Consider the following 24,815-nt stretch of genomic DNA (forward strand, 5'->3'; position numbering starts at 1 on the left):
AAACCGCAAAATGCTCCTCTGACACCAAAGCAGCTTTTCTTCCTGGGAAGATCAGCTTGCCTGAATGGACAGAGTCCTGGAATCCTGAGCCAGACTGCAAGGCATGTGTTACTGTGTGTTGGTGCTGTACCCTGCCAGGTGACAGGAAGAGGAAAACAGGCTTATGGAAGTTCTAACTGAGGGGAAGGTGTGTGTACTAAGGCCAGGAAGTGGGGGTGGGGGCAGCTGTGGGTGGGCACTGTAGCTACTTCCCAGATAAAGGCAGAAGGAATCAGTGAGCATCAGATCTGAGTGGCCTATGTGATACAAGGGCAAGAAGAAAGCAGTGAGGCAGGATGAAGGGGTAACTGGCGACTTTTCTGTTGGCAAATACTTCTTATTGACGGTTTCACATTTGATTCACCTAACGAACAGTTCAGGGTGGTAGGTATTACTGTCTCCATTTAACAAGTGAGGGAACAGGCTCAGAGTAGTTCTATGACACGTCCATCTAGTAGGTGTCGAAGCTGATGTTCACATCCAAGGCTGCTTTGAGAGTTGCAGTTCTTAGGGGCCCCTTCTCTGGAGCTGGTAAAATGTGCACACATATACACTGTTTCTGCCATCCAGCAACGCTTCTTAGACTTGGCCACAAAGGCCTAGGACTTCTCCTTCCCATTTTACTAAAGCCCAGAAAGCATAAATGATTGGGCCGTAGTCATCCATAGCAAGATAGAGACAAGCAAAAGGCTGAGACTGAGGGTCTTCTGACGGAAAACTGCAGCGCGCTGCTAAAAGTGGCACTCCCACTGTGGTTCCACCTGTGTCTGGTCACTTTCCACTTACAAAGTGCTCTCAGATCTGTTATCTTGAGGTTTATAGGGCAGAAAAAAAATCCTCAATTTCCTAGGTGAAGAAACTGAAAATCAGTTACTTGCCAAAGGTTACACAGCTACTGAACGGCAGCGTCAGGACTTGAGACCAGAGTTGTGTCCAAACTCCCCTTTACTTTTCTGCCAAGTACATGAGGCCAGCAAGGGAAGGACAGAGTGAGTTCACTGAAACATAATGTTTGAGACCAAAGGCAACAAACCCCCAACTCCCTGGGGGGATATTTCAAGCCCTTCACTCTTTTCCATATGAACTTCTGAATTGCAGAGGCCAGCATGCGGCCTTTGAGGGAGAAACAGAAAAGCCAATGAGCTCAGTTCTCCAGAGCAGACCCCAAGAGCTGCTGGCTTTTGTGGCTAACTGGAAGCCTCATCGGCCCAGTGGCTTTGTGGTCAGGGTGCCAAGATTGGTTCAGCTACACCAATGGCGGGACTGGGGAGAGGTCTTCTCTCTCTTCCCCTCTTACCACCTGTGGTTTTATTTCATGCTTGGTCATTGAGTCATTAACGTGGGGGAACGAAAACTTCAAATCTCTCAGCCACCGTTTGGTTTGGTCAAAGTTGCTCCTGGGCTTTTCATTCACCCACCCACCTACTCACTCTTCATTCAGTTTTTTTTTTTTTAGAAATGAACTCTCGCTCTGTCGTCCAGGCTGGAGTGCAGTGGCACAATCTTGGCTCACTGCAACTTCTACCTCCTGCGTTCAAGCCATTCTCCTGCCTCAGCCTCCCGATTAGCTGGGATTATAGGCGCCAGCCAACACGCCTGACTAATTTTTGTATTTTTAGTAGAGACAGGGTTTCACCATGTTGGCCAGGCTGGTCTTGAACTCCTGACCTCAGGAGATTCGCCAGCCTCCGCCTCCCAAAGTGTTGGGATTACAAGCATGAGCCACTGCACATGGCACGTTCCATCTTTTAATGAATATTCTCTCCAGTAATAATGCTGTGCCAAATCCCTTCCTGAGCAATGGATATGCCATTAATAATAAAGTACAGCCCCTGGCTGAGAGAATTCAAACTCTTATTTGGCAGGAAGACGTAGATAATTAAACTCAATACAGAATGATTGCTGATGTAACTGAGCTGTGGAGTCACCCAGAAAGGGAACAGCTTATGATATTCATAGGAGATACTGTACTAAAAGGGTAAGTTGGACTTTACCAAGCACAGGAGATAGGGCAAATAATTTAACCTTTTCGTGTCTTCATTTCCTCATTTGTAAAATGGGAGAATAGTACCTACAGGGTTTCCGTAAGGACTTCATGAGTTAAAATGGGCAAAGAGCTTAGAATAGTGTCATGCACATTGAAAGCACCATATAAAGGTTTGTGAAATAAGTAAAGGAAATAAGGATGAGCATTCTTTTGTGAGAGAAGCACACAGGTAACACACTGGGTGGGTTAAAGAGGTATAGCGTATTCTGGGAATGCCACCTGCGTTAACTGGGCAGGCTTGTGTGGCGCTTTGAATGCCAATCTTAGAAGTTTGGACTTCTCCCTGTAGGTGATGAGCAGCCATTTCTAAAGCCAGATCTTTGCCACGGAGGGTGGCAGAGGACTCCCATGTGAAATGCTAGTGCTGTATCTACCAGCTCAACAGGGGCTAGTTACAAGAGACTGCCACCAGCCAGGAAACAGTCAGTTGCGAAATCTGAATGCTACACCAGCCCTGTGCATGGTCCAGCCCCAGGCTTAGCTTCGATATGGGGAAGGGGGCGGTAAGGAGCCCCCTTGTCTCTGCCCTCAAGGTGCTGCTCATCTAATTGGAATAAGGTCTGCTTCTGTCAAGAATCAAATCAATCATCCTGGTGGGAAGTGGTGGAGGTAGGCAGGCAAGAGAAACTCTCATGTAACCTGAGAGGGAGTATAGTGGTTACTAGCTAAAGTTGACAGTCCAAACTGTGTGAACTTGCACAAATTATTTAACCTCCCTATGCTGCAGTTTTCCCATTGAAAATGGTAGCAATAATAATTCAGCCTACCTTAGAGTTACATATAATGATTAAATAATATATAGAAAATGCCTAGAATGCTGACTCACATGTCAAACACTCCACAAACCTTAGCTATTCTTGGGAACTAAGGGCCTATGTTTTACTGAACCAGGTGTCTGGTATCCCTGGGGTGCAAGGCCATGGCCTGGAGGCACAGGAAGCTACTAGACCGGTATGGCCCCTCTTCCTGGAGTGCACATTTTCCTCAAAGGCTTAAGGAAGAAAAACATGAATTTTAATAAGAAAACAAGGATGCATACTGGAGTTAACTGAAAATTCAAGTGGGTGTTTAAGTTAAGAGCTGGACTTCAAAGACATTCCTTCTTGGAGCCAAAGCCTCAGGTTTTATTATCAGCCCCCCAAGGTTTCTTCACATTCTTCCCTCTTAGCCCTTAGGGGTACTTGAATACAGAAGTTACAGTAACTCAAACACTTATGAATTCAAGGAACTCTCAAGGGGGTCAATCATTCTCTGGCGGTAAGGATGGGTAAGGATGATTATCACCGTTAGGTGGGTGAAGATGGAGGCTCAAGGTCCCAATTCTGCCACTGCCACTTAAGAGCAATTTGGATTACCTTTGCTGCTCCTGAGATTCTCCATCTGTAAACCAGGGTGATGGTGATGATAATGATATATATACTTCAGAGGATTGTGGTAAGAATTAAATAAGCACTTAAAAGAATGTCTGGTATAGCTCAGGCTCAATCCACATCAGCTTTTATTAGATCTATTCTTGCGTCTCCTCTCCCAGCACCATTGTCTGCTATGTGTCATACTATGTCCATCATCTGGAGGAGAAACTTGACACTGTGAAGGTGGGCATTCCTGCCTGGAGTGGGGAGGTGGTGGGAATAGACAACTTCGAAGGTCCTTCTCAGCTCCAGGGCTCTGTGATTCAAGTGAATCTTTGGAGCTCTTTCATATCAATGTTCTGGCTGAGGCTGAAGCAGCAGAACTCAGGAAATAGGGGCGGGACTGGACAGGGAGGGAGATGCTTTAGCAGGGTAGGAAGTGATTGCTGCCGCCCTTCCTTCTAGGCTGCTGTAGCCCTGCCCGCTGTCGGAGCTGTGTCCTACACTCCCACCCAACCAGAGAGCAAAAGGGAAACTCCTCTGCTTGGAGGAAGCTAACTCAAGCGTCCTTTTCCTCAGGGGTTGGGGGCTGGGGGGAGCTTGCCCCTGTGGCAGGGGCTGTGCAGGGACTGCTGGAAACTCAGGAGTCAACAGGGTGGCAGCAGCAAGCTGGGCCCAGAGAGGGGCATCCCGGTGGCTGTTTATCCTGCCTGGGCTAGTCCAGAATAGGGATTGCTCATAGGCCAGAAGGCACTGGGAGAGAGAAACTGGCTTCCCATTGATTTATGATCATTTGAAGGAAAAAGAAAAATAATTCTATGAAGTAGAAATGGCCTAGTAGGAGGAGGAGCAGAGTCAGATCTGTCTTCGTTCTGAAACAAACTCACTGTGTGACCTTGGACAAGTCCTCTTCCCCACATGAAGAATATATTCATTCATTCAGTAAATATTCTGTGAACACCTACTGTGTGCCAGCATTGCCCTGAGGAAAAGGGATGCATGGCATGGAGATCAACATGGTAACCTCTAATTTCCTTCTGGCTCTGACACTGAATTTACGGAAAGTGGGTGCAAATTTCATGTAAATAAGCACATGTCAACTGGAAATTGCACTTCCTTTTTCTAGCTGATCCCTCAGAAATGGAGGAGCTTAGCTCTCTCTAGATTCCAGGAACAAAGTATTGAGACAGTAGAGACAGTGGGGGGGGGGCCTGTGACCTTCACCCATATACCCCTTTATTGTTCACAAAGCACATTCATTATTCCCATCGTGTCTTAGGAATATTACCCTCATTTTACAGGTGAGGAAACTGAATCTCCGAGAGGAGAAATCGTCCAGGTTGTGCCACAGTTAATGCAGAGGCCCTGTTAGAATCTTAATCCCTTTGCTGGTCACTAACAGAAGTGGAATGGAAATGACCTGGTCTGAGAGCTGTTGGTAACTTTTGGCTTTATCTCCATTGTAAACAAATTAGCTAGGACCCCCCACCCTCACCCCCACCATCCCCAAGTCAAGTAATGCAAGTTGGCTTGTTGTGGTGGGAATTACTGTTAGAGGAAAGATTATGTGCCTTAGAGTCCTGATCCAGGCTTTTTTTGTGGCACATGTCAGGGGCTAAAGTCTTTGAGAATAAAAGCTGATCTTTCTTGATGTAGTCTATACTCCGTGCCAGGCACCATGCTCAGTCCTTCAGATCCTTACAACAGTCCTGCAGCATAGCCATAACTGCCCCAGCCTAGATGATGGCCAACTCATTTGCATTCTTGGGCCTCAGCTTTCCATCTGTAACATAAAGGAGTCTATAAGGACTGTTTCCACTTCAGGATATTCTTGGTACTAGAAAGATCTCAAAGTGTCGTTGGTGGAACCCAGCTGGTCGGTTGCCCAGGCCAGCCAGTCAGAAAACGGGGTTGCAGGGAGGAGTGAAAAGCGGGGGACGGTGAAGGAGGCTTCGGAGTGAGTCAGTCTGCCAAGATGGCCAGAGCCATTGTTTCCTTTTCCGTACGGCTGTTGCACAAGGTCTTCCTCCATGTCACATGGTTGGTGAGATTTGGGGCAGACAGGAGGTGGAGGGGCTGACCCGATAACTAGAAAGCGCCCCCCTCCCCCCGCCAATATCTTGCACTGGGCCATGAGAACAGAAAGGAGAGGAAATCAGTGGAGAGACAACTCTCAAATGGGGACCAAGGTGGAAAAGTCGAGATGACTGCAACCTGGAAGAAGGCCACCGATGGTGATGGGGAGGCAGAGTAGCAGAGTAGATGACTGGAGGCTAGAGAAGGGGGTGTTCCTGCTTAAGATGGGGGCGTGGAAGTTTCTAGTCGCGATTGAGGGGGCGGGGCAACACAGCCATCATCCGCTCAGCCCCTCCCTCCCTGCATTCCCCGCGGGTTCGCTCAGTCCCGGTGCAACTACCCAAGGCGCCCGAGGCCCCAGCGCTCTGCTGGCCAGCTCGCTCTTGGGCTCCGCAGTCGCTTGGCACCGCGCAGCGGGCGCCCGCGGACACATGGCCCAGGCGCGGGTCTGGGGGCCGGCGTTGCGGCTCCCGAAGCCCCGGACGTGGACGCCGTGGGGTGTGAAGGGCACCCAGTGGAACGCTCCGCACTGGAATCCAGGTGAACAGACAGCCGGGCAGCCCTGGGCGGGGAGGTCAGGGCTGCGCTGCGCTTCTCAGAGAGCTTCCCGCGCCTCCCTTTCCCATCCCGTCTCTTCGAAGCTCCCTGCTCCCTTTGCCTCCTTGTTTGGTTCCAGCCCGGTTTTCATCATTGAGTCCTATGTCTGTTTGTCTAAAACCTCACCCCTGGCCGGCAGTGCCCCCTTTTGAGGCTTTCCACCCCGCACGCCTGCTTTCTTCTAATTCCTTTTTTTTTTTTTTTAAAGACGGGGTTTCACCATGTTGGCCAGACTGGTCTTGAACTCCCGACCTCAGGTGATCCGCCCGCCTTGGCCTCCAAAGTGCTTGGCTTACAGGCGTCTTCTAATTCTTAGGCACCTCTTGCCCTGCCCTGTGGGTGCCCCATCCTCTTATTTCAGCAGTCTATCTGGCTTGGTCCCAACCAGCCTCTGTCTATATCCTCCCCTCAAAAAGAGCACGACTTTGGTTACTAACACATGGTAAGCGTTTAGTAAACCGTATGTCCCTTTACTCCCATTCCTCCAGCACCTTCTTCGTCTCTGCCTCTGGTGTCTGTTCACCCGCCTGTCTTCCTGTCCCACTGTATGTCTAAACCTCAGCCTCTATTTTTTCTTTGTCATTCAGTTGTCCGACTGTCCTTTCATCCCCCCACTCTTTTTTTTTTCCGCTCTCCAGATCCTTGAGTGTTATCACCTACACTATAGCTCCCTACATCCCCCTATCACTCAAAGAGCCCCTTACTTTCCCACTTTGTACCCCCAGCGCAGGACACAGCCCAGCAACCCTGGCAGCACCTTTATAGTCAACTTGCGTTACCTGGGAGCACCATCTCAAGGAATGGGACTCCAAGAGATCTCCCAAAGTCTCTGGCACTTTGTCTTTTTAAAAATTGAGAAAAGGCTGGGCATGGTGGCTCACGCCTGAAATCCCAGCACTTTGGGAGGCCGAGGCGCGTGGATCACCTGAGGTCAGGAATTTGAGACCAGCATGGCCAACATGGAGAAACCCTGTCTCTACTAAAAGTACAAAATAATTAGCCGGGCGTTGTGTCGCTGTGGCGGTCTCCTGTAATCTCAGCTACTCGGGAGGCCGAGGCAAGAGAATTGCTTAAACCTGGGAGTCGGAGGTTGCAGTGAGTCGAGACTGCGCCATTGCACTCCAGCCCGGGTGACAGAGCAGGACTCCATCTAAAGCAAACAAACAGAAAAACCCATTGAAAAAAAACGTTTTGGGTCACTTATATTTCCAGAAGTAGCCCATTACTTCTGAGTAATTCTCATACTCACTCTTTTGAGACTCGAACTTCTGAGCTCAAGCAATCCTCCCTTCCTCAGCTTTCCAAGTAGCTGGGATTAGTGAACCTGGCTCTAATTCGCTCTTGATTCCACTCAAAGGTCAGGGAAGATACAGCAAATTGGATTGGGTTTCTCATCATAGATTTAACATGGAATTGAACACGCTGAAACACAGGATCCTGAGAGATTCTGAGAACACACTCTGATTGTACTTATGGGGACACTCAGAGCCAGAGGCAACAAGACTCAGCCAGGTCACACAGCTCCTCCATAGTAGAAACAATGTAAAAGCCAGAGTGACAGCTGCCTGGTCCTGACCCAGGAGCCTTGGGTATTGGGTTCCAGGACCATGTCCTTGGGGGTCTGTTGATATAGAGTCATCAGGTCCCATCCACCCTGGTGGGAGCCTGACTGCTCTGTCCTCCCTGTCCTCTGTGACCTGACCTGGCCGCCCACCTGCCTGGGATGGGCATTCTCTGTCGAGGGCTACCATTGCCTCCCGCACTGGCTTAGGAGCTCCAGGAAGGCATGGGAGTGCCACCCAGGCTGTGGGTCTGTCCGCTCCACTCTCTACCCCTGTCCCTTGCCCAGCGCCCAGCACAGACAAGGTCTGGGCACCAATGTTCCAGGACCGGCTGATGCATGTGTGTGGAGAAGTTCCAGTGCTGGCTGAGGGCGAATCAGAACTCTTACTTAGTAAATCTGTGTGTACGGAGTGGGATGGGGGGAGCTGTGCTTGGGGAGGGGCCTGCTGAGAGGGGAGAGGGGCTCCGAGACTAAGCCGAGCCCTTTGTTGAGTGGTCCCCCACCATCCTAACACATCCCACGCCCTCTCCATGCCATCCCGGGGCCTCGGAGGGCTGCCCTTCAGCGTCAGGAGACAGTGGGGTGGTTGGCCGGGGACAGGCTCAGCCATTCTGAATTGAGATTCGCCTGCCCTAGAGACCCCTCTTCACAGGGCTTGGCCAGGCCAGGCTGGGGGCAGGGCGTATGAAAGCCACACACGTCTCCACAAGCAGCCCTCCAGCTTCCAGGGCACCAGGTCTGGTGGCAGCATGGGATCAGGCCGTGGGGGGCTGATGGTGGAGGCTGTGCATGGGAAGAAAGAGCCTCTCTTTCTGCTTCCTACCGCTCCTCCTCCCCCTCCCAGGTGTTTTCTTGGGAGCTGAGCCCTGAAAGGACACTTGAAAGGATTCCAGGCAAGGAGGCAAGATCCTGAGGGCTGCTCAAGGACTCTGGGCGCCCACAGGGTGAGCTGGGAGCAACGCTGGGAGCAGAGACCAGGGCTCCAGGAGTGAGGCGGCTTAGCCTCATCCCTCCCTTTCCCTGCCTTTTCCCCGGCTCCCCACCCTTCCTTTTTCTCACTTTCCTCCCCTGGCCCCAGGCACCCCCCATCCTCAGAGGACCCTCATGCCACCCCCACCCCCGTGCTCTGCAGAAGCCCTGCGCACACTGGGCTTGCAGATACTCACTCCCACGGGAACACACAGAGGAGGTCACAGAAACGGGGCGTTCTGGAAGAAAGGGGCCCTAGAGCCAAGGCCCAGCCTGTTTTTCCAGATGAGGATAGTGGGCCTAGCCAGGGAGGAGCCAGCTGGAGGGCTAAGGGCTGAGACCAAGCCAGGCAGAGGGGAGCACTCCTGGCCTTGCCTGCTGTCTGCGGGGTGTGGGGCTGTGTCAGAGGCAGGCTTGCCTTTGCTCATCTCCCCTCTGCATGCTGTGACCTTCCTCTGGAAGGCAGGAATGGGGTGGGGCGCCAAGTGGATATCCTGTCCTAGGTGTCTGTGCCACCACGGTCACCAAGTGCTCTGTCCAGGGTGACCCCACCTATTTGTTAGGGCTGGGGCAGGCGGACCTCCCGGAGGGGCGGAGGGGCGGTGCTTCATCTGCCTGCCGCAGAAAACCCCTGGCCCCTTGGACATGGGGTAGTCAGGTCAGTCCCGAGGCCCATCCTGGGTGTGAAATGGGCCCGGTGGCACTGTCGTGGCCCGCGGGTCTGCTGAGTGGATGCTGGGGCCCGGCCTTCCATCAGGCTGGTGCATTGCCTGGTGTTGGTTGAGGGGAGATGACAGGCTCACAGGTGTCTGGGAAAGAACCAGGCCCGGGTTCTCCAGCTCCACCTGCCCAATCCAAGTGAGCCACCCTACACCTCTGTGTCTCAGCTTAGGGAGGGTGATGACAGAGAGGTTAAGTGACTCCTGAATGTCCCCTGGCCTGGGCCTGGCTCGGCCTGTGCTCTGGAGTCCCTCACTGCCAGCCCAGGGCTCTGAGTTCAGCGCAGAGCTCCTCTTTCCAGGGTACCCTGGGGTGGGGAGTGAGGCAGCCATGATAGTCCCTTGGGTTTCAGGCAGAGAGGGGTGCTCCTTCCAGGATGTCCCATCCACATCTGGCAATATATAGACAGCGAGGCATCGGTGTGGCCCTCACCTTTTCAAGCCCCTCCCCACCACTATATGCCCCCTGCTCACATCTGCCCCTGCTGTCTTCTTTAGTGCAAGTCTCCCTCTTATGTCCATGGCTCCTCAGGACTTTTTTTTTTTTTTTTTTTTTTAATGAACCATGACTATCCTATATTGTGGGACCTAATCAATAGCCCCCTTTCATGAGTCTGGGCGGGGACCCCAAGCCACCAGCGAGCAGGCTTCGATGAGGCATGCAGGAATCTGCATACAAGTGTCAGTGCCTGTGTGTGAGGCCACCCGTGCTCATGTGCTGGGTGGGGCTGGTCTGAGTGTAATTTATTTTCCCCTCACTGCTCCTACCCCTTTTCTAAAACCTTCCCAGCTGAATTCCCTGAAGTGATTTGCTGCTGTTTCTTTAGCTCCTATGGAAAAAGTAGTAGAAGAGTCTATCTGGTTCCCTCTGGAGATTAACCTACCCCTTCCAGAGTGGGGGCATGGGTCTGCCTGCAACAGCTCCACAACTGCCACTCCCAGGCGGGGAGGGGATGGGGACTATTTGGAGTCCTCAGACAGGCCCTCAATGGGACCCAAGGGTCTCAGAGTAAGGATCAGGGGAATAATATATCAAACTGCTCTTTGCCACAGCCTAGAAGAAAAGGGCCCCCTGCCACAGGCCTTTACGGTACACTTTCACACTTATTGTCTCCACTCTACCCAGTGGGTATTGTGCTCTAGTCTTGTTTTATAGGTGAAAAAACTGATGGCTGGAGTGGCACAGTGACTTGTCCTGGGTGGCGTAACAAGAGAGCGGTAGAAGTGGGGCCAGCATTTAGTTTTCCTACTTCCTCACCCAGGGCTCTTTCTACCTTGGCTCAGTGCCTCTGTCACCATATCTTGATGCTCTATAAGTACTAACTACGTGCCAGCCATCATTCTGAGTGTCTATTTAGCTTAGTGGATCTACGCTGCAGCGATGTAAGGTCAGTGTTGTGATGATCATCCACACTTTCCAGGTGAGGAAACTGAGGCAGAGTCACACAACTAGTAAGTAGCAGAGGCCATTTTTACCCAGGCCATCTGGCTTCAGAGTCCATTATACTTCCTTTTGTGGGACTCACCTCATCTCTGGTGGTGGTGGTAGAATGAGGAAATCCCCATGCCTTGGGCATACACACACTCACATACGCAGGCTTTTTTTTGCCAGCCCTTGGCCTGCTTCAAGCGCTCTACATTCCCCTGCCTGATGACTGAGCTGGCATCCAGGATACCAGCAGCGGAAGCACTACAGGACACACAGGCAAGAGTGAGGGCTTGTGGAAAAGGGGAAGTCAAGGACCTAAAGCCTCCGGTTATCTCCAGAGCCACTCAGGCTGCAACCTAGAAATGCGCCTGTGAAAAGGTACTCTCTTTCTCATGCATTCCAGGCACTATTAATCCATGCAAGACTCTGGGGGCAGGAAGCAGAGACTGGCAGGGGTATTGAAGGGGATGAGCTATCTTTGCCCTGCTGAACAGGCTGAGCTCTCCTGGCCAGAAGGAGAGAGGGAGATCCAAAAAGACAAAAAGATATAGCCCTGATATTGCTTGGGCCATTTCAAAATGCCACAATATGTGTGGCAAATATGATTGTAGCTTTCCCTGACAATTGTGTTCACTGTCATTTGACAAGCATTTTTATTGAACATCTACTCTATGCCAGGCACCACAAAGTTCTTCTAGGTATTTATAGCAGTGCTCCTTCTTGGGGGTAGTTTTTGTACTATACCCCCCTCCTGTTTTGTTTCCTGGTTTGATGGCTTAAGAAAAAAAACACAGCTGGTGTCTCAAAACCTATCATACCTGATTCAGTTAAATGTGTTTACTAAAAGATAAGTTGACTTTGCTCATTAGTCATATGATTGTCATTTAGTTTCGGCTGTGCTTTGAATACCTTTCAATATTTATTCATTCATTAACAAAGAGTACTGAGGAAAGTGCTGTAAGCACTGTGCTTCGTGCCCTGAAGTGGATGAAATTGGCTTTGACAGGATTTCTTGCCCTTAGGGAAATGATAAAATCATTGCAGGCCCCCCACTTTTATGTCCTTTTTAGCACTGTGCATAGGCAAGATGCCTTTGGCCTCAACTCAGAGCCTTAAGGATGCTTACAATTGTTAAAGCCCAGCCTCAGGATGGAGGTCATATCCCTTCCCACCCACCAGAAGGATTTTGTTTCTGGGATTTAATTCTGGTGTGCAAGCCTCATCCACAGACCCACAGGGACTTGGCTCACCTTGAACAAATTGCCAGAGGGTACCAGCTGCAGTCCTGCCATCAAGAGGAAAAGAGGGATACACATGGTACACACAGTGAAGGTAGTGTCACTTTATCGTTGCTCTTCTGACTCTCATCAGGGGAGCAGGGAAGGAAGGTGGGAGATTTTCAGTTTGTCCTGGTGAACTGAAGGCTGGACAGGAGAGGGTCACCTGGGGGTGGGTGAGGTCTGGCACTGTCTTTGCCTGGGTGACCTTGATAAAGTTGCTGCCCTTGGAGACATATTTTTGCTCTCATCTGTGTTGGATACTGCAACAAGCAAGTTAGACGGACGCGGTTCCCACCTTATAGGAATGATACGAAGAAAATAACCATTGCACACTTATTGGCCCTGCCATGGATTTGCTGGGTAAATCACTTGAGGCCAGGAATGTGAGACCAGCCTGGGCAACATAGCAAGACTTCATCTCTAAAAAAAAAAGTAAACATTAGCTGAGCATGGTGGCACAAACCTGTTAGCTACTCAGGAAGGTGAGGCAGGAGATTTTCTTGAGCCCAGGAGTTCCAGGCTGGGTAGCCTTAAGTGAATCACCTCTGCTCAGTCTCTGTCTTTCTGTCTTTGTAAATGTGAGGGATAGCAGCTGAACTGCGTGAGATCCTGGATACTCTCAGCCCAGGCTAATAGCAGTCCTCAATTCAATAGTGAACTGAAGGTTGTGAACTTGTGTTGGACCCTTGTGATGAAAGGCAAGAGATAAATCAAAACCGAACGCTCTTGTTTCTTACTGAATTTGAAGGTTCATTCTGGTGGTGCTTGCTATCAGAAATCCTGGAAGCCCTCCCCGCCACGATTCATGTTGGTGCTCTAAATTTTCCATGTATTTCTCCACGAAGGTAGAGTTTGGACTGGGGGTAGAGGACAGAAGGCCGGTGTATTGGGGAAGTTGCAGAGCTGCTGGGGCCTAAACAAGGTAGGGATGGCAGCTTCCTTCTCAAATACCTAATTACCAGGTTTTCCCCTACCAATTGGAGAGTTCACAGAAGTTGTATCTTCTGGACACCCCATAAATTAACCCGTGCAAGTCGCCGTACCCTCCCGGGCACATGGGATATGTATTTAAATCCCCCAAACAGTGCCAGACTCATTCAGAAGTCAATAACTATTAGCCTGTGTGCCTGGCTAACTCGCTCCTTGAGCCTCAGTCGTTGGGCTTGTACCTCCTCCCTGGCAGCGGTGTGACCCCAGGGAAAGGCAGTGGCGCGGGCATTGGAAGACCGGCAGGCAGAACCCCGCCCACCCAGATTTGGGCGACTTTCTGGGGAGGCCAGTGGGCCAGACTGCGCCCCTATTGGCCGAGGGAAGGTGGGCGGGGCGTCCCTACAGCACAACTCGCCGACGCTCCCTCCCCACCTGCGCGGAGTGGACTCAAGTTGACAACGGCTAAGCAGCGGCGGCAGCTGCTCCTCTGGCTGGCACCGTTACTCCTGCCCGACCCCAGGCCCCGCGTGTGCCCCGGACGGAGCAGTCTCTCCTGGGCTTGCCTCCTGCCCGCTCGCTCTTTGCCGGCGCCCGAACTCAAAGGGGTGGACGCGGCCTCCAGGTAGGAGTTGGGGCGACAGCAGGGGGAGAGGCAGACCAACCGGGGGGCCTGGGCTCCGTCACCCCGCCTAGCCGCTCTGGCGCGCTCCGACTCGGCCCCTTTCCTAGCGGTTCCGCCGGACGGCATACGCAGGAGATAGGGAGGAAGCGAGTCGAACCACCTCCGCCCCTGGGATTGGGGATTAGAGTCGCCGAAATTGGGAGACCCCCGAGCGCGCCAGTCGCGTGTCTCCCAGCGAAGCCTCGCGAGTGGGGCGGTGGAAGGCAGCTGTCCGCCTGTAACCGCCGGGCGCGTGGGTCCCGCAGCCGTCGCTCTGCGGCTTTGGAGGGGGGTTGCAGCTGCGGGTGGGGGGCGGCAGGGCTTGAGGCTCTGTGGCCGAGTCGCACCGGTTCTCCTGCCTTCTCATTTCTCTGCTTTCGAGGGCATTTCCAGGAAGCCCCCGTCCAGCTGTATGGGCTTTCCCGTCGGCCACTGCCTCATTGCTTTCCCTTCTGAGAAACGCCCAGGACTTCTTGGTATTAAGGTAGCTGCGGGGAACAAGCAAAAACGTTTGGACAAGTCTCATCTTCATAGGCCTCATTTTCCCATAAAGTCCAAAATGGATTTGGGTTAGAGGAAAGGCCTTTTAGTGGAAGTTTCTGGGATTTCCAAATTAGGTAGTGTGGGGTTCTCTCCACGTTCCTCCTGACACTTGTGAAAGTTGCGCGCTGAATTACGACCCAGGAAACGGGGGTTCAGCCAGTCCATGTGACCTTAGGCGACTCATACTACTGTATGGGCCACAGTGTTTTCAGCTGCACCTCAGGTGGCAGCTTGATTTCAGTATCTAAAGGGCCCGGTCTCTTTCACCCTGACATTTGGTCACTTGGTACCTGGGGTCAGGCTCCTAACTGGCAGGTAAAGGGTTGTCTCTGAGACACAGGGGAAGACAGGAGCTGTGCACATGGAGAGCTTTGTGGTGATTATGCAGCTAAGCCAGCTGGAAAACTAGAGTGTGCAGGGAGGGGTGGGCAGCAGCAGCCAGACCAAGGTAGGGAGAGGTGGGAGTTTTCTTTCAGACCCTGGGGCTCCAGAGGTTGGGGGCCTCAGAGATTGGGCTGGCTTGGAGTCTATGCTTACCCCCAAGTCCCAGGGCCCTGGCTTCTCTCCCAATCAGAGCCCAAGTGGAGAGGAGGGGTTAATGAATCACACCCAGGGCTATTTTCAAACCCTGACTCCTCCTGTGTGACCTGCTCCCACCCCCGACACCACCTGTATTCTTGCCCTCTGAGTTTCCCTCTCATTTTCATCTTTCTGGAATGAAAAGGGGACAAATCTTGTCTGCAGATGCGATGGGAAGGTGGGCAGCCCAAAGGCATGGAGAAGAAGGCTGAAGGTGGTTTCTGGGTGGCTTTTGCAGTGGCAACAGTGTGATGGGAACGGTGGTGTTTCACTGTAAGGGGTAGGGGTCGGTAGTGAAACTCCCTCTAAAGGTACAGCTGCCAACTAGCTGGAGATTCTGGGCTGGTGCTCATTTTAGGGATGTGGCCTTCTGTTAATGCGCTGGACTTTGGATTTTGGATTTCTGCTCCCTAGACCCTAGGAAACACCACACTGGACACTGCCTCTCGTGTTCTTGGAGAAGTATGCCAAACCTCTCTGTGCATCTACAGCTCCCCTCCCTGACCTGGAGAGGTATCTGGAGGCGTTTAGAGCAAGAAGAAGGACTGAACTGAAGGTGTGCAAATGCAGAGGGGCTGTGTGCCCTGTGTGCTTGCTTGAGACAGGTTTTACAGTGAGTCACATGGGGAGGATGGAAGAGCCTTCCTTATTCAAACACAATACATCCGGAGTTCCAGCAGAGAAGCAAAGAAAGTGGCACCAAAAAGGCTTGAATGTTGTCCCTATTTGTCCTCTTGACATTTTAAAATTCCATTATTGGGACTACAGATTGGAGAGGGAGCAGACGACCCTTGTGTCCAGGTTTAGAGGATAGCAACTGGGACACAAAGGCAAGAAGATCCCAAAGGGAGGAGGGATGGAGCCTTCAATTGGGAAGCTGTTGTAGCTGCAGGGGCTTTGCTGCTAGGAGACTCCTGGAGCTCCTTATTTGAGCTATGGAAAGTTCAGGGTCAACAGATGGCAGGTTTATCACAGGCAGGCTGTGCCCTCACCTCTTTTCTGGCTGGAAGAAGGAGTTGCCTCTGCCTTGAAAAGAAGAGAGGGACCTTTTCCCTTAGGCTCCCAGTTTAGGTAGCATCAGGTGTCGTGGCCCCCTGGCCCTTAGGAAAGCTGTTCAGCAGGTAAAATAGGGACAGAAAATTTCAAACATGCACGGGCTTTACGGTGGGAAGTGTGAGCCCCCGGAGATCTAGGTGAGTTTTACATTCTTCCTTACCCCACAACCTCAGACAGGGTAGCTGAGCACTGGGCTGGGCACACGGTTGCTGGTGTCAAGTGTTTCTTAAGGAGTCTTGGTTTGTGTGTGCGCATGTGTGCATGGGCATGTCTTGGGGGGAGGGTCCTGGTAGATAGGAATCAGTGGGCTGGAGGCCTTGTCACAAGTCTGGGCCCTTGTCACAAGTCTGAAGTGCTGTGTTTGTGGGTGGAGTTTCCTTTTACCCAGCCCTCCACGTTGGTAACTTTCATGCTAAACAGTTGCTGTTCCTGTTTACCTCGACCACACATGGGAATTTTAGAACTGAATGTTAAGTTCCCTAGGAGTCCGGGGTGGCATGGAGCAGAGAACAGGGGATTGGGAGTTGGACATGGGGAGCTTTAACTCCAGGCTCTGCAGCCCCCCTCAGATTCTCCATCTCTGGCTTTCTTCTCATTTTTTCCACTTCACTGGATTAAACGAGGGGATCCATGGCTAAGTGCTTTGTAAACTATCACGTGCTGTACAAATTATTAGTCATTAAGTTCAGGCTTGGCGCTAGGTCTTATGGAGGACACAGAGTTCAAAACCCCAGCTCCAGGGAATCTACCATCTAGTTTGGGAGTTAGTAGAGTAAATAATACATGCCACTAATTATTTATATATTAAATAAGAATATCTTGGTGAGGCCTTCTAAAAAATTATTAAGAATAACTTCAAACATACATAAAAATAGAGATAATTAGTGTACTAAGACCCCATGTACCCCCCACCCAGTTTCAACACCATTAGCCCATGGCCAATCCTGTCCTGTGCACACTCCTATGTGCATCATGCCCTTGTTATTTTGAAACAAATCCCAGATACTCTACCTTATCAGTTCATCTATACATATTTCAATACGTATTTCTAAAAGATAAGGGTTCATAAAAAACAACCATTACTACACCTAAAAAAGTTTCTTAGTATTATCAAATAACTGGTCAGTGTTCATATTTCCAATTGTTGAGAAGGACATTTTTGCCCTGGGGGTCCATTCTGCCTTGGGAGTCCATTCCAAGGAGTGATTGCTTTTGACTGAGGGGAAGGTGATGAACAGAGACAGTGACATTTGAGCTGAACCTTGGAAGAGAGGCCCGGGAAACGGGCGAACCCAGATGTTAGCCGCCTCTAGGGCTCCAGATCCGGAGGCTGACCCATGGAGGCTTCTTGCGGAGACTTCCTGCCTTTGTTTCTCTAGCAGTAAATGACAGTTCTCACTCTCACACTTGCCTCCCCAGTTCCAGGGCACCCAGGAGTTCGGGGTCCACAGGTCTGGGAGAATTCTGGGAGGCTGCTGTCCGCCCAGGCCCCTCCCCTGCGCCTGGCCCCTGAGGCCAGTTCAGAGCAAAACAGGATGCATTCAGGATGGACGTCTTTCCCAGCTTGTCATCTAATCACCAAGGCCCAGCTTGGAGCTTCCTCTCTCATTCATGATAAAAACCCTCACTGTCTCTCTTTTCCCTTCCGCCCCAGTAAGGGTGTGCTGACTTCCTCTACATCCGGACCAGCCCTCTACCCCCATGCGGGGCTGTGGGAGAGATTCCCTCAGTGCAAGACTCTGTCCCCACCCACCTCACCGCAGCCTGTTGGAGAGGGAAAGACCCCAGGAATGTTCTCCCTGACTGCAGGCTCCTGCTCTTGGGCTGTCCTTGGGAAAACAGCAGCCTCCTTCCAACAAGCCTGGGGTCCTGCCACTGCTTGGTTAATCATTGAGCCACGTAATAACCACCTTGGAAAGTCATCTCTAGGGGATGGTCATTAACTAACTCCCTGTCCACCCCAGGCCTTAAAGAGACCCTATCCTGAACCCTCACCTTCCCCCAAGGGGACATTAACATTCAGTCACGGGAACATCTGGGGCCAGTTAAAAGTCTGTCCCTCTGTCCTTTTCTTGGGCAAACAGAAGCAGTTATTCACACAATTTGAAGGATATGGGTTCAGCTTGGATGGTATTGAGAAGGGGAGGGGAGTGAGTGGATGGGGATTTAGATGGGCAGTGAGGTCCAGCATCAGACTTCAAAAGGGGTAGGGGTGTTTCTAGGAGCAGTTGATCCCCTCATCTCCACATGAAAGTCTAAAAGAGCGAGAAATGCCCACCCAAAGGGTCTGCCGACGCTGGGGATGGGATGAGGCTGTATAAATGTGTGTCTGTTTTCAGTACAGCAGTGGGTCCCTTTTCACCAGGCTTCGGTGGGAATGGGGACAGCCAACCACACGGTTGCTGCTGAGAGGCTGATGGCCTCTGTAAGTGGAGGAGGATGCCTTCCTCTGGGAGCTTGTATCTATTCAAGCAGTGGCGCTTGGGAAGGGTTGGGCCAGGACCCAGACCCAGACCCAGACCCAGACCCAATTTAGAAAGCTCCAGACCACATACAATTTTCTGTAGCTTCAGTGGGAAGAAAAGGAACAGCCTATGGGCCTACTACGGAGTTAGGAAACTTGGCTTCTGGTTCTGCTCCCTTTACAGCTTTGTCTCGGTGAATGATTTTTGCTTTCTCTGAGACTCAGTTTCCACAGCTATAAAGTGGGTAGAGCAGGTGGCAGGAAGACTCAGTGGTGTCTCAGCCTTCCTTTCAGCTGTGCAAGTATGCCTTCCCACTCAAGACCCTTTTCTTACCTAGCAGGCAATGGTGAGCTGGCTTCAAGTTCAGCCAGGCCCAGTCGCTGAATGCTCTCAGCTGGCTGGGTCAGTTTGAGCTGGCCAGGCCCTGAGTTGTCACAGCTTGGGTTCTTCTTGGCATGGGCTTTTCTGCAGTTTGCTCTCTGGCCCCTCCCCAAGCCTGTGTCTGTCCCAAGTGGCCAGCCACTCTCTGACCCATTCAGCCACAAGTTAATGATTGACCTGCTCTCCCTGGGTTGCACCAGCCCATGGTGCTGCTGGGATCCCATGTCCCTGTGGGAAGGAGCTGAGGGCCTAGCCAGCTCCAGTCACCTTTATGCTGTCTCCCACAACCCCTCTAGAGGTAGGTATGCAGGCAGAGCTCAGGGGAGAAGGACCTTTAGAGGGCACTAGGTCCAACTTTCCTTCTGAAGCTCGAGGCTTCCTGACAGGTACTTGTGCAGTTCTTGTTCACTCATCTTCAATACCTGGGAGTGTGATATATTTCAAGCAAGTTGCTTTTGTCTTTGGAATGTCTGAAATATTTTTCTTATGTTGAACTTAACTGTGCCTCCCTGAGGCTTCTAACCTTGGGTCCTGGCAGTGTCCCCTGAGACCTCCTGGACCCTGTCTGCTCTCTCTGACCTTCAGGGGTCTGAGGATGGAACCCAGGTGCACCTGTGTCTTCTCCAGGCCAAACAACCTTAAAGTGTCTGTGCTCCTCCTCAAACCTGGGGCAGCTCCCTTCCCGGCCTCATCGCTGTCCTCTGTCTTCCCTACATGCTATTCTTTATGGTCCCCTTAACATGGTCCCCTGGGGGCAGAAAATGGGGCACTGGAAACCCTTCACTCCCCTTAGTTTATTTATAGTCTGAACTTGTCCAGACGACTTCTCCGTAATTGTTTTTGGTTACCCCGACAGGTAGACTCCTAACTCCAGAATCTTGGGTGCAGATACCTTACCTTACACAGTGCTCTCTGATTTGTTTCTTGTTCAGGTCCAGCCAGCTCTCATGATTGGAGAGCCCTTGGAAGTTAGGGCCTTCTTATTGGTGCCCCCTTAGTGGAGGACAAGCCTGGTGTGAGTAGGTGTTCCCCTTGATGAGTTGAATACAATGTAATACGTGGGGGGCTTCCAGCGTACCCTGCTTTCCTGCCACCGGGTTTTATCTTTGGAGCTGATGGGGGTGGGGGGAAGGGAATATTTTAGGGAGTACTGAAGCCGGAAATGAGTATGAGCCATACCCACAGTGGGGCCTAGAAGAGTGAATCAGACAGGGAGAAATACCAACTTAGCCATTCCTTCCCCTAGCTGTTGATGATGATGACTGTGAGTCCTCCCACTTCTTCAGTTTTCAAGACACTTTCACTTCCATGATCCCATTCAGTTCTCAAAGCAACCCTGTAAAGTAGATGGCATGATTTCCCAGAGTGATCCATGGTGGTCTCCGGCTGAGGCCCAGGGAAGGGAGGAACAGTCTCCAGTGAGGGAGGATTTGGAGCCCAGATCTCCTGACCCTCAGCCTTCCCTGTTTTCCCCAAGCCACACCCAGTAACCCCGGCAGCCGGGGCTGACTCGGCAGCTTCCTCACCACAGAGGAACCCCTGCTCTGGCTGCAGTTCTGTTCCTGTGAGAGAGTGAGCTCCAAGGGAGGTGGCCTAGGATTTCCTGCCCTTTATCTGGGCTGGCCAAAGGCTGGCCTGGCTGAGGTGTGAGATAGGCACCTGCAGCCAGCCTTTCTGCTCCAGGCTAAGGTCAAGTCAGGCTGTGGCAGAGGCAGGGAACTTATGGGAAGAGGTTATCCCCCAACATCTGTGCTGAGCAGCCCCCACCCCAGCAGGGTCTTGTAAATGGGGAAAACAAAGAGGGGAATGTGGAAAAGGGGTCAGAGTAGAGCAGAAGTAAAACACATCCTGAGCTGCACACACGCTCTCGTGTACGCAGTGCTGGGAGACTTCGGGCACATTACTTAACTTCTCTGAGCTTTCATTTTGTCAGCTCTAAAATAGAGATATGTACCCACCTCAAAGGGTTGTTGAATATTAAATCCAACAATATAAATAAAATTATTGCCATTATTGTTGTTTGGTAGTACCTTCTGCTGCCCTGTCATTTTGCTGTTTTTCACTGACCAGGGGGTGTGCAGTGCGCCAACCTGCCGCCTCCTAGGCATTCGGTCTGGACTTTGCAGTCATTTTGGAGTTCACCTCATCCAGAAAAGCGCCCACCCACAGGGCTCCCTTCCTCTGGCCTTCTTTAGTGTCATTTATGACACTGCAACAGGCTATAGTAGTGATAGTGACATCAATAATAAGAGTGAACTCTTCTAAATTCTTGACACATTTTAACTTCTTTAGCATCCATAGCAATTCTGTAAGGTAGGTACTGCTATCCTGGTCTCTATTTTACATGTAAAGAAACTGAGGTAAGTAGACATTAAATAAACTTGCCCAAGGTCACATATCCAGGGAATGATGGAGCTGGGATCAGGACCCAGGAGGTCTGACTCCACCTCCTGACGTCTTTAAGACTCGGCCATGCGTCTCTCTCCAGTTGCGCCAGGAGGCAAGAGCTGAGGTTCGGGTCTTCTTCCCCTCCTGAGTGCTCATCACAGCCACCAGTGATCAGTCACTCCTGGGCCTGCAGTCCCAGATCCTTGCCTGTCTGCTCTGTGCACTTCCCCTCACCCTCCATCACCAAGATGGACAGATGGATAGGAGGGAGGACATGGAGGAGTGGGTAAAGTAAAGCACTAAAACAGACCTGCGTTGGGCTGGGAGGGTGTGCAGGAGGGAGTTGGGCGGCGGGGGTGGCGGTGTTGTTCTGGCATCAGCGCTAGGCCTGTGTGATTAGCACCTTTCAATACGAGGGGTGGAGAGCAGAGTGCTGGGTGGCATCAGGGAAGAAGAGACATTTGAATACGCTGTCTTGACAACGAGGTTGCGTTATTTAGAAGGTGTGGGTGGTTAGGGGCAGGCAGGGGGCTGGCTGGATTAGCTCTTGTGATCGCTAGCTGCTGTGTCCCATGCTAGAATTGGGTGGGAGGAGGTTGTCCGGAAGCTCTAGCCCTCCCCGAAGTGCTTCCATCTCAAGGTCCCGGGGGCTGCAAGCTTCCTTCCCTCAGGCTTTACTAGCTGCCAGCTCCATTGCTTCGGGGTTCATTCCCCTTTGTCTTGCCTTCAAAGCAAGCTCCAGGGAGTGCTATGAAGGCCAGTCCGTGTTAGGCTCTGTCTCCCTGAGAAGGATGGGCCTGGCAGCAGCTCTGGCCAAGTGCTGCAGGAGAGTTCAGCTTTTGTTCTGTTTTCAGTCCTTGGTGCCCAGCGTAGGGCTTGGCACCAAGTAGGTGCTTGGGTATTATTAGTTGAATAAATGCACAGACCATGGGGAGTGGATTCTAAGGGGAGAGCCGAGGGAGGCTGAAATGGGAGCAGACCAGCACGAGGACTATGGGTATAGGTAGGCTTCTGGCCCAATCTGTACTCCAATAGAAGCTACTTGACCTACTGTACGTCCGTTTCCCCATTTGTACCATAGGCATTACCTGCTTTGGACGAGTTCTTGCAGTGACTAAAAGACATACAGGATGATCAAGTGCTTTCCTGGCTGGTGGGAAGTTAACTTCAGGCTAACCACTCATCCTACAAAAACCCTGGTGCTTTTTGTGTCTGCTGTGTGCCAGGCTCCAGCCTAGGCCGTTTCTTTTCTTTAATGAGGAAGATTCTAACTTGGTAGCTCTGACTCTAGAGCCACAGTGCCAGGATTTGCATCTTGGCTCACTACTTCTTAGCTGCTGACCTTGGCCAAGTTGCTTCATATATCTGGGCCTCAGTTTCCTCCTCTGTAAAACAGAGAGATTATTGGAGCACTTACCTCACAGGTTTGCTGTGAAGATGTAAAAAGAACTTAAAGAAGCGCCTGGGACATAATAACGGCTCAGTACAAAGTCCGTGGCCCAGGGCACGTAGTAAGTACTCTATAACTAATGAGTGTCTGTTATAGTTTATTCATAATTACGTTCAGTATCGTAAATATTGCTGTCATTAATGAGTAAAAAGTATAGAGCCAGGACCGGATGTGGTGGTAGCTCATACCTATAATCCCAGCAGTTTGGAAGGCTGAGGCGGGAGGATTGCCTGAGCCCAGGAGTTTGAGACCAGCCTGACAGTATACGGAGACACCCATCTCTACAAAAAATAAAAAATACAAAAATTAGCTGGGTGTGATGGTGCATGCCTGTACTCCCAGCTACTCTTCAGGCTGAGGTGGGAGGATTGCTTGAGCCTGGGAGGTAGAGGCTGCAGTGAGCTGTGGTCGTGCTACTACACTCCAGCCCAGGTACAGTGAGACCTCATTTCAAAAAAAAAAAAAAAAAGAAAAAAAAAACAAGTACAGAAGCCGTGACCAATAGGCTATGTCTTCAGGTGGTTAGCCTGTTACTCTTCCCACTGTACCCTGTAACCTCTATGCCCATAGGCCTTACAGAGCTGTAAGACCACGATTTGGGGTTTTTCTTCCCTTGGCCCTACCGTGGCCTGACCATGCAGGTTGTCAGTCTTGTCCCCAGAGCCCTAGGCTCCCACCTCCTGCTATGTGCTCAGCATCACAGCCCTCCCTGCCCTCCCTCTGGCTCTCCTCAGGGCTGGGGGAGGGTTTGTGTCTGCTCCCTTCCCAGGGAGGTCACTTCTCTCAGGCCCATTTCCTTTTTGTCAGAGACAATTTTCTCTGGATCTCAGGGTGGGGCCAGGCTCCTTCAAGGCATTTCCTGCCCAGGAGTTTATATTTGGCCTGAGCAAAAGGAAAGGGAAGTAGGCAAGGGGGTGGGATGCAGACGTGGTGGCATGGGGTCAAAACAGACAAGCGACAAGACTTTCCAGGCCGAGAGAGGGAGGCAGGAGGCAGACAGGCCCCTTTTCTCCGGTGAACAGGATGCCCTCCCCTGAGCTTAGCAGAGTGAAGTGCTTCTTCAGGTCATAATGCCAGCACCACCAAGCACAGTTCATTTTCTGTTCTCACATCTCTGGGCCTTGGTTCCTGTCTGTGTGGTTTCTGTCCTAGGGCAAGGCTTTGAGGTGAAGACATGTGCTCAATTCCCATTTCTAGTGCTGTGGTGATACCAGACAAGGGAGCAGAGTCAGAGGCCTGTATACGGTGTAGTGGGAAGTTGGGCTTCCTGTCTGTGTGTTGCCAGAACATTCGGTAGCCCTTAATACACTGCAGTGGCAACACAAACACCAATAATACCCAGTGCAGAGAAGCCCCCAGTTGAATGGGGGATAGACTCACGTGCTGCTGAGATGATCATGGAAATGTGTTAGGGGGCCGCTTAATTGAACTGAGACATTGGATGTTAGGGAGTTGATGAGAGGTCAGGGGAGGCTTCGTGGTGGGGGTGGGGGGTGTTTGACCTCCATCTTGATGAATAAATAGCAGTTTGAAGCTTCAAATCAGGCTTCGTCTAGATTGTACAGAGCCTTGAGTGCCAGGTGGCAGTCAAGGCTATCTGCCCCAGGCTGTGGGAGCTCTTTAGGTTATAGAGTAGGGGAGCGGCCAGGTTAGAGCTGGGCTCTTGGAAAAAGCAGCTGGTAGGATGGCCCCTTGAAAGGAGAGGCTGGAGGCTAGGAACTTGGAGGGCTGAAGTAATCCAGGCAGGAGAAGCTAGAGCACAGTTGGGCAGGAAAAACCCCAATCATTTGATGGAAAAGTTGGTAGAATTTGGTGACTAAATGCATGTGGCGAGAAGAGGGCAAGGATGACTTGAGGTTTAAGCCTAGGCAGTGGGCGCATTTGGAGGCGGGAGCATCAGGAGAGCTGGTTTGTGGGGAAAGATGGGTTTGGTCTTCGTTCCCACTGAGGATCCTCACTTGGGTCCTCAGAAGAGAATGTGAAGGAAGACAGCTCCCCACATGGGGACAGCCACTACCCATCACACACACGTCTCTTCTGCAGCTCTAGATTTTGGGGAACGACCATTAGGAGCTAGGGAAACTGATGTTCAGACAGAGGTAAAGGCTTGCCTGAGGTTATGCAAGTTGCTAGTGAAGCTAAGGGCAGAGGTAGTTGACTTGACCTTCAGTCCAATACTTTCCACTCAAACCACGGTGGAGAGCAGTCACTGTTGGTCTAATCTGCCCCAGACCGGTTTGCCTGGCATCATTTGTCTCTAGGCCAGGGACTGGAGATGGTGGAGTCGCAC

General features: G+C 51.4%; 1 protein-coding gene across 9 annotated transcripts in view; it reads left to right on the forward strand.

Moving 5' to 3' along the window:
• Positions 1-24,815, forward strand: part of STARD8 (StAR related lipid transfer domain containing 8) — a 77,147-nt gene that overhangs the window by 31,339 nt on the left and 20,993 nt on the right. For 2 of the 9 annotated variants that reach the window (XM_010330882.3, XM_010330883.3), the window contains exon 1: positions 5,834-6,054. The exons of 3 other annotated variants lie outside the window; for them this stretch is intronic. In XM_010330882.3, the coding sequence (XP_010329184.1) occupies positions 5,946-6,054 (109 nt within the window). In that variant the 5' untranslated portion in view covers positions 5,834-5,945. Of the gene's footprint in view, positions 1-5,833; positions 6,055-9,688; positions 13,625-13,666; positions 15,342-24,815 lie in introns of those variants that run through there. 4 more of the 9 variants (XM_039475631.2, XM_003943059.3, XM_010330886.3 and 1 more) reach the window with 4 other exon arrangements.

Source organism: Saimiri boliviensis, chromosome X, assembly GCF_048565385.1.
Source record: "Saimiri boliviensis isolate mSaiBol1 chromosome X, mSaiBol1.pri, whole genome shotgun sequence".
NCBI lineage: Eukaryota > Metazoa > Chordata > Mammalia > Primates > Cebidae > Saimiri > Saimiri boliviensis.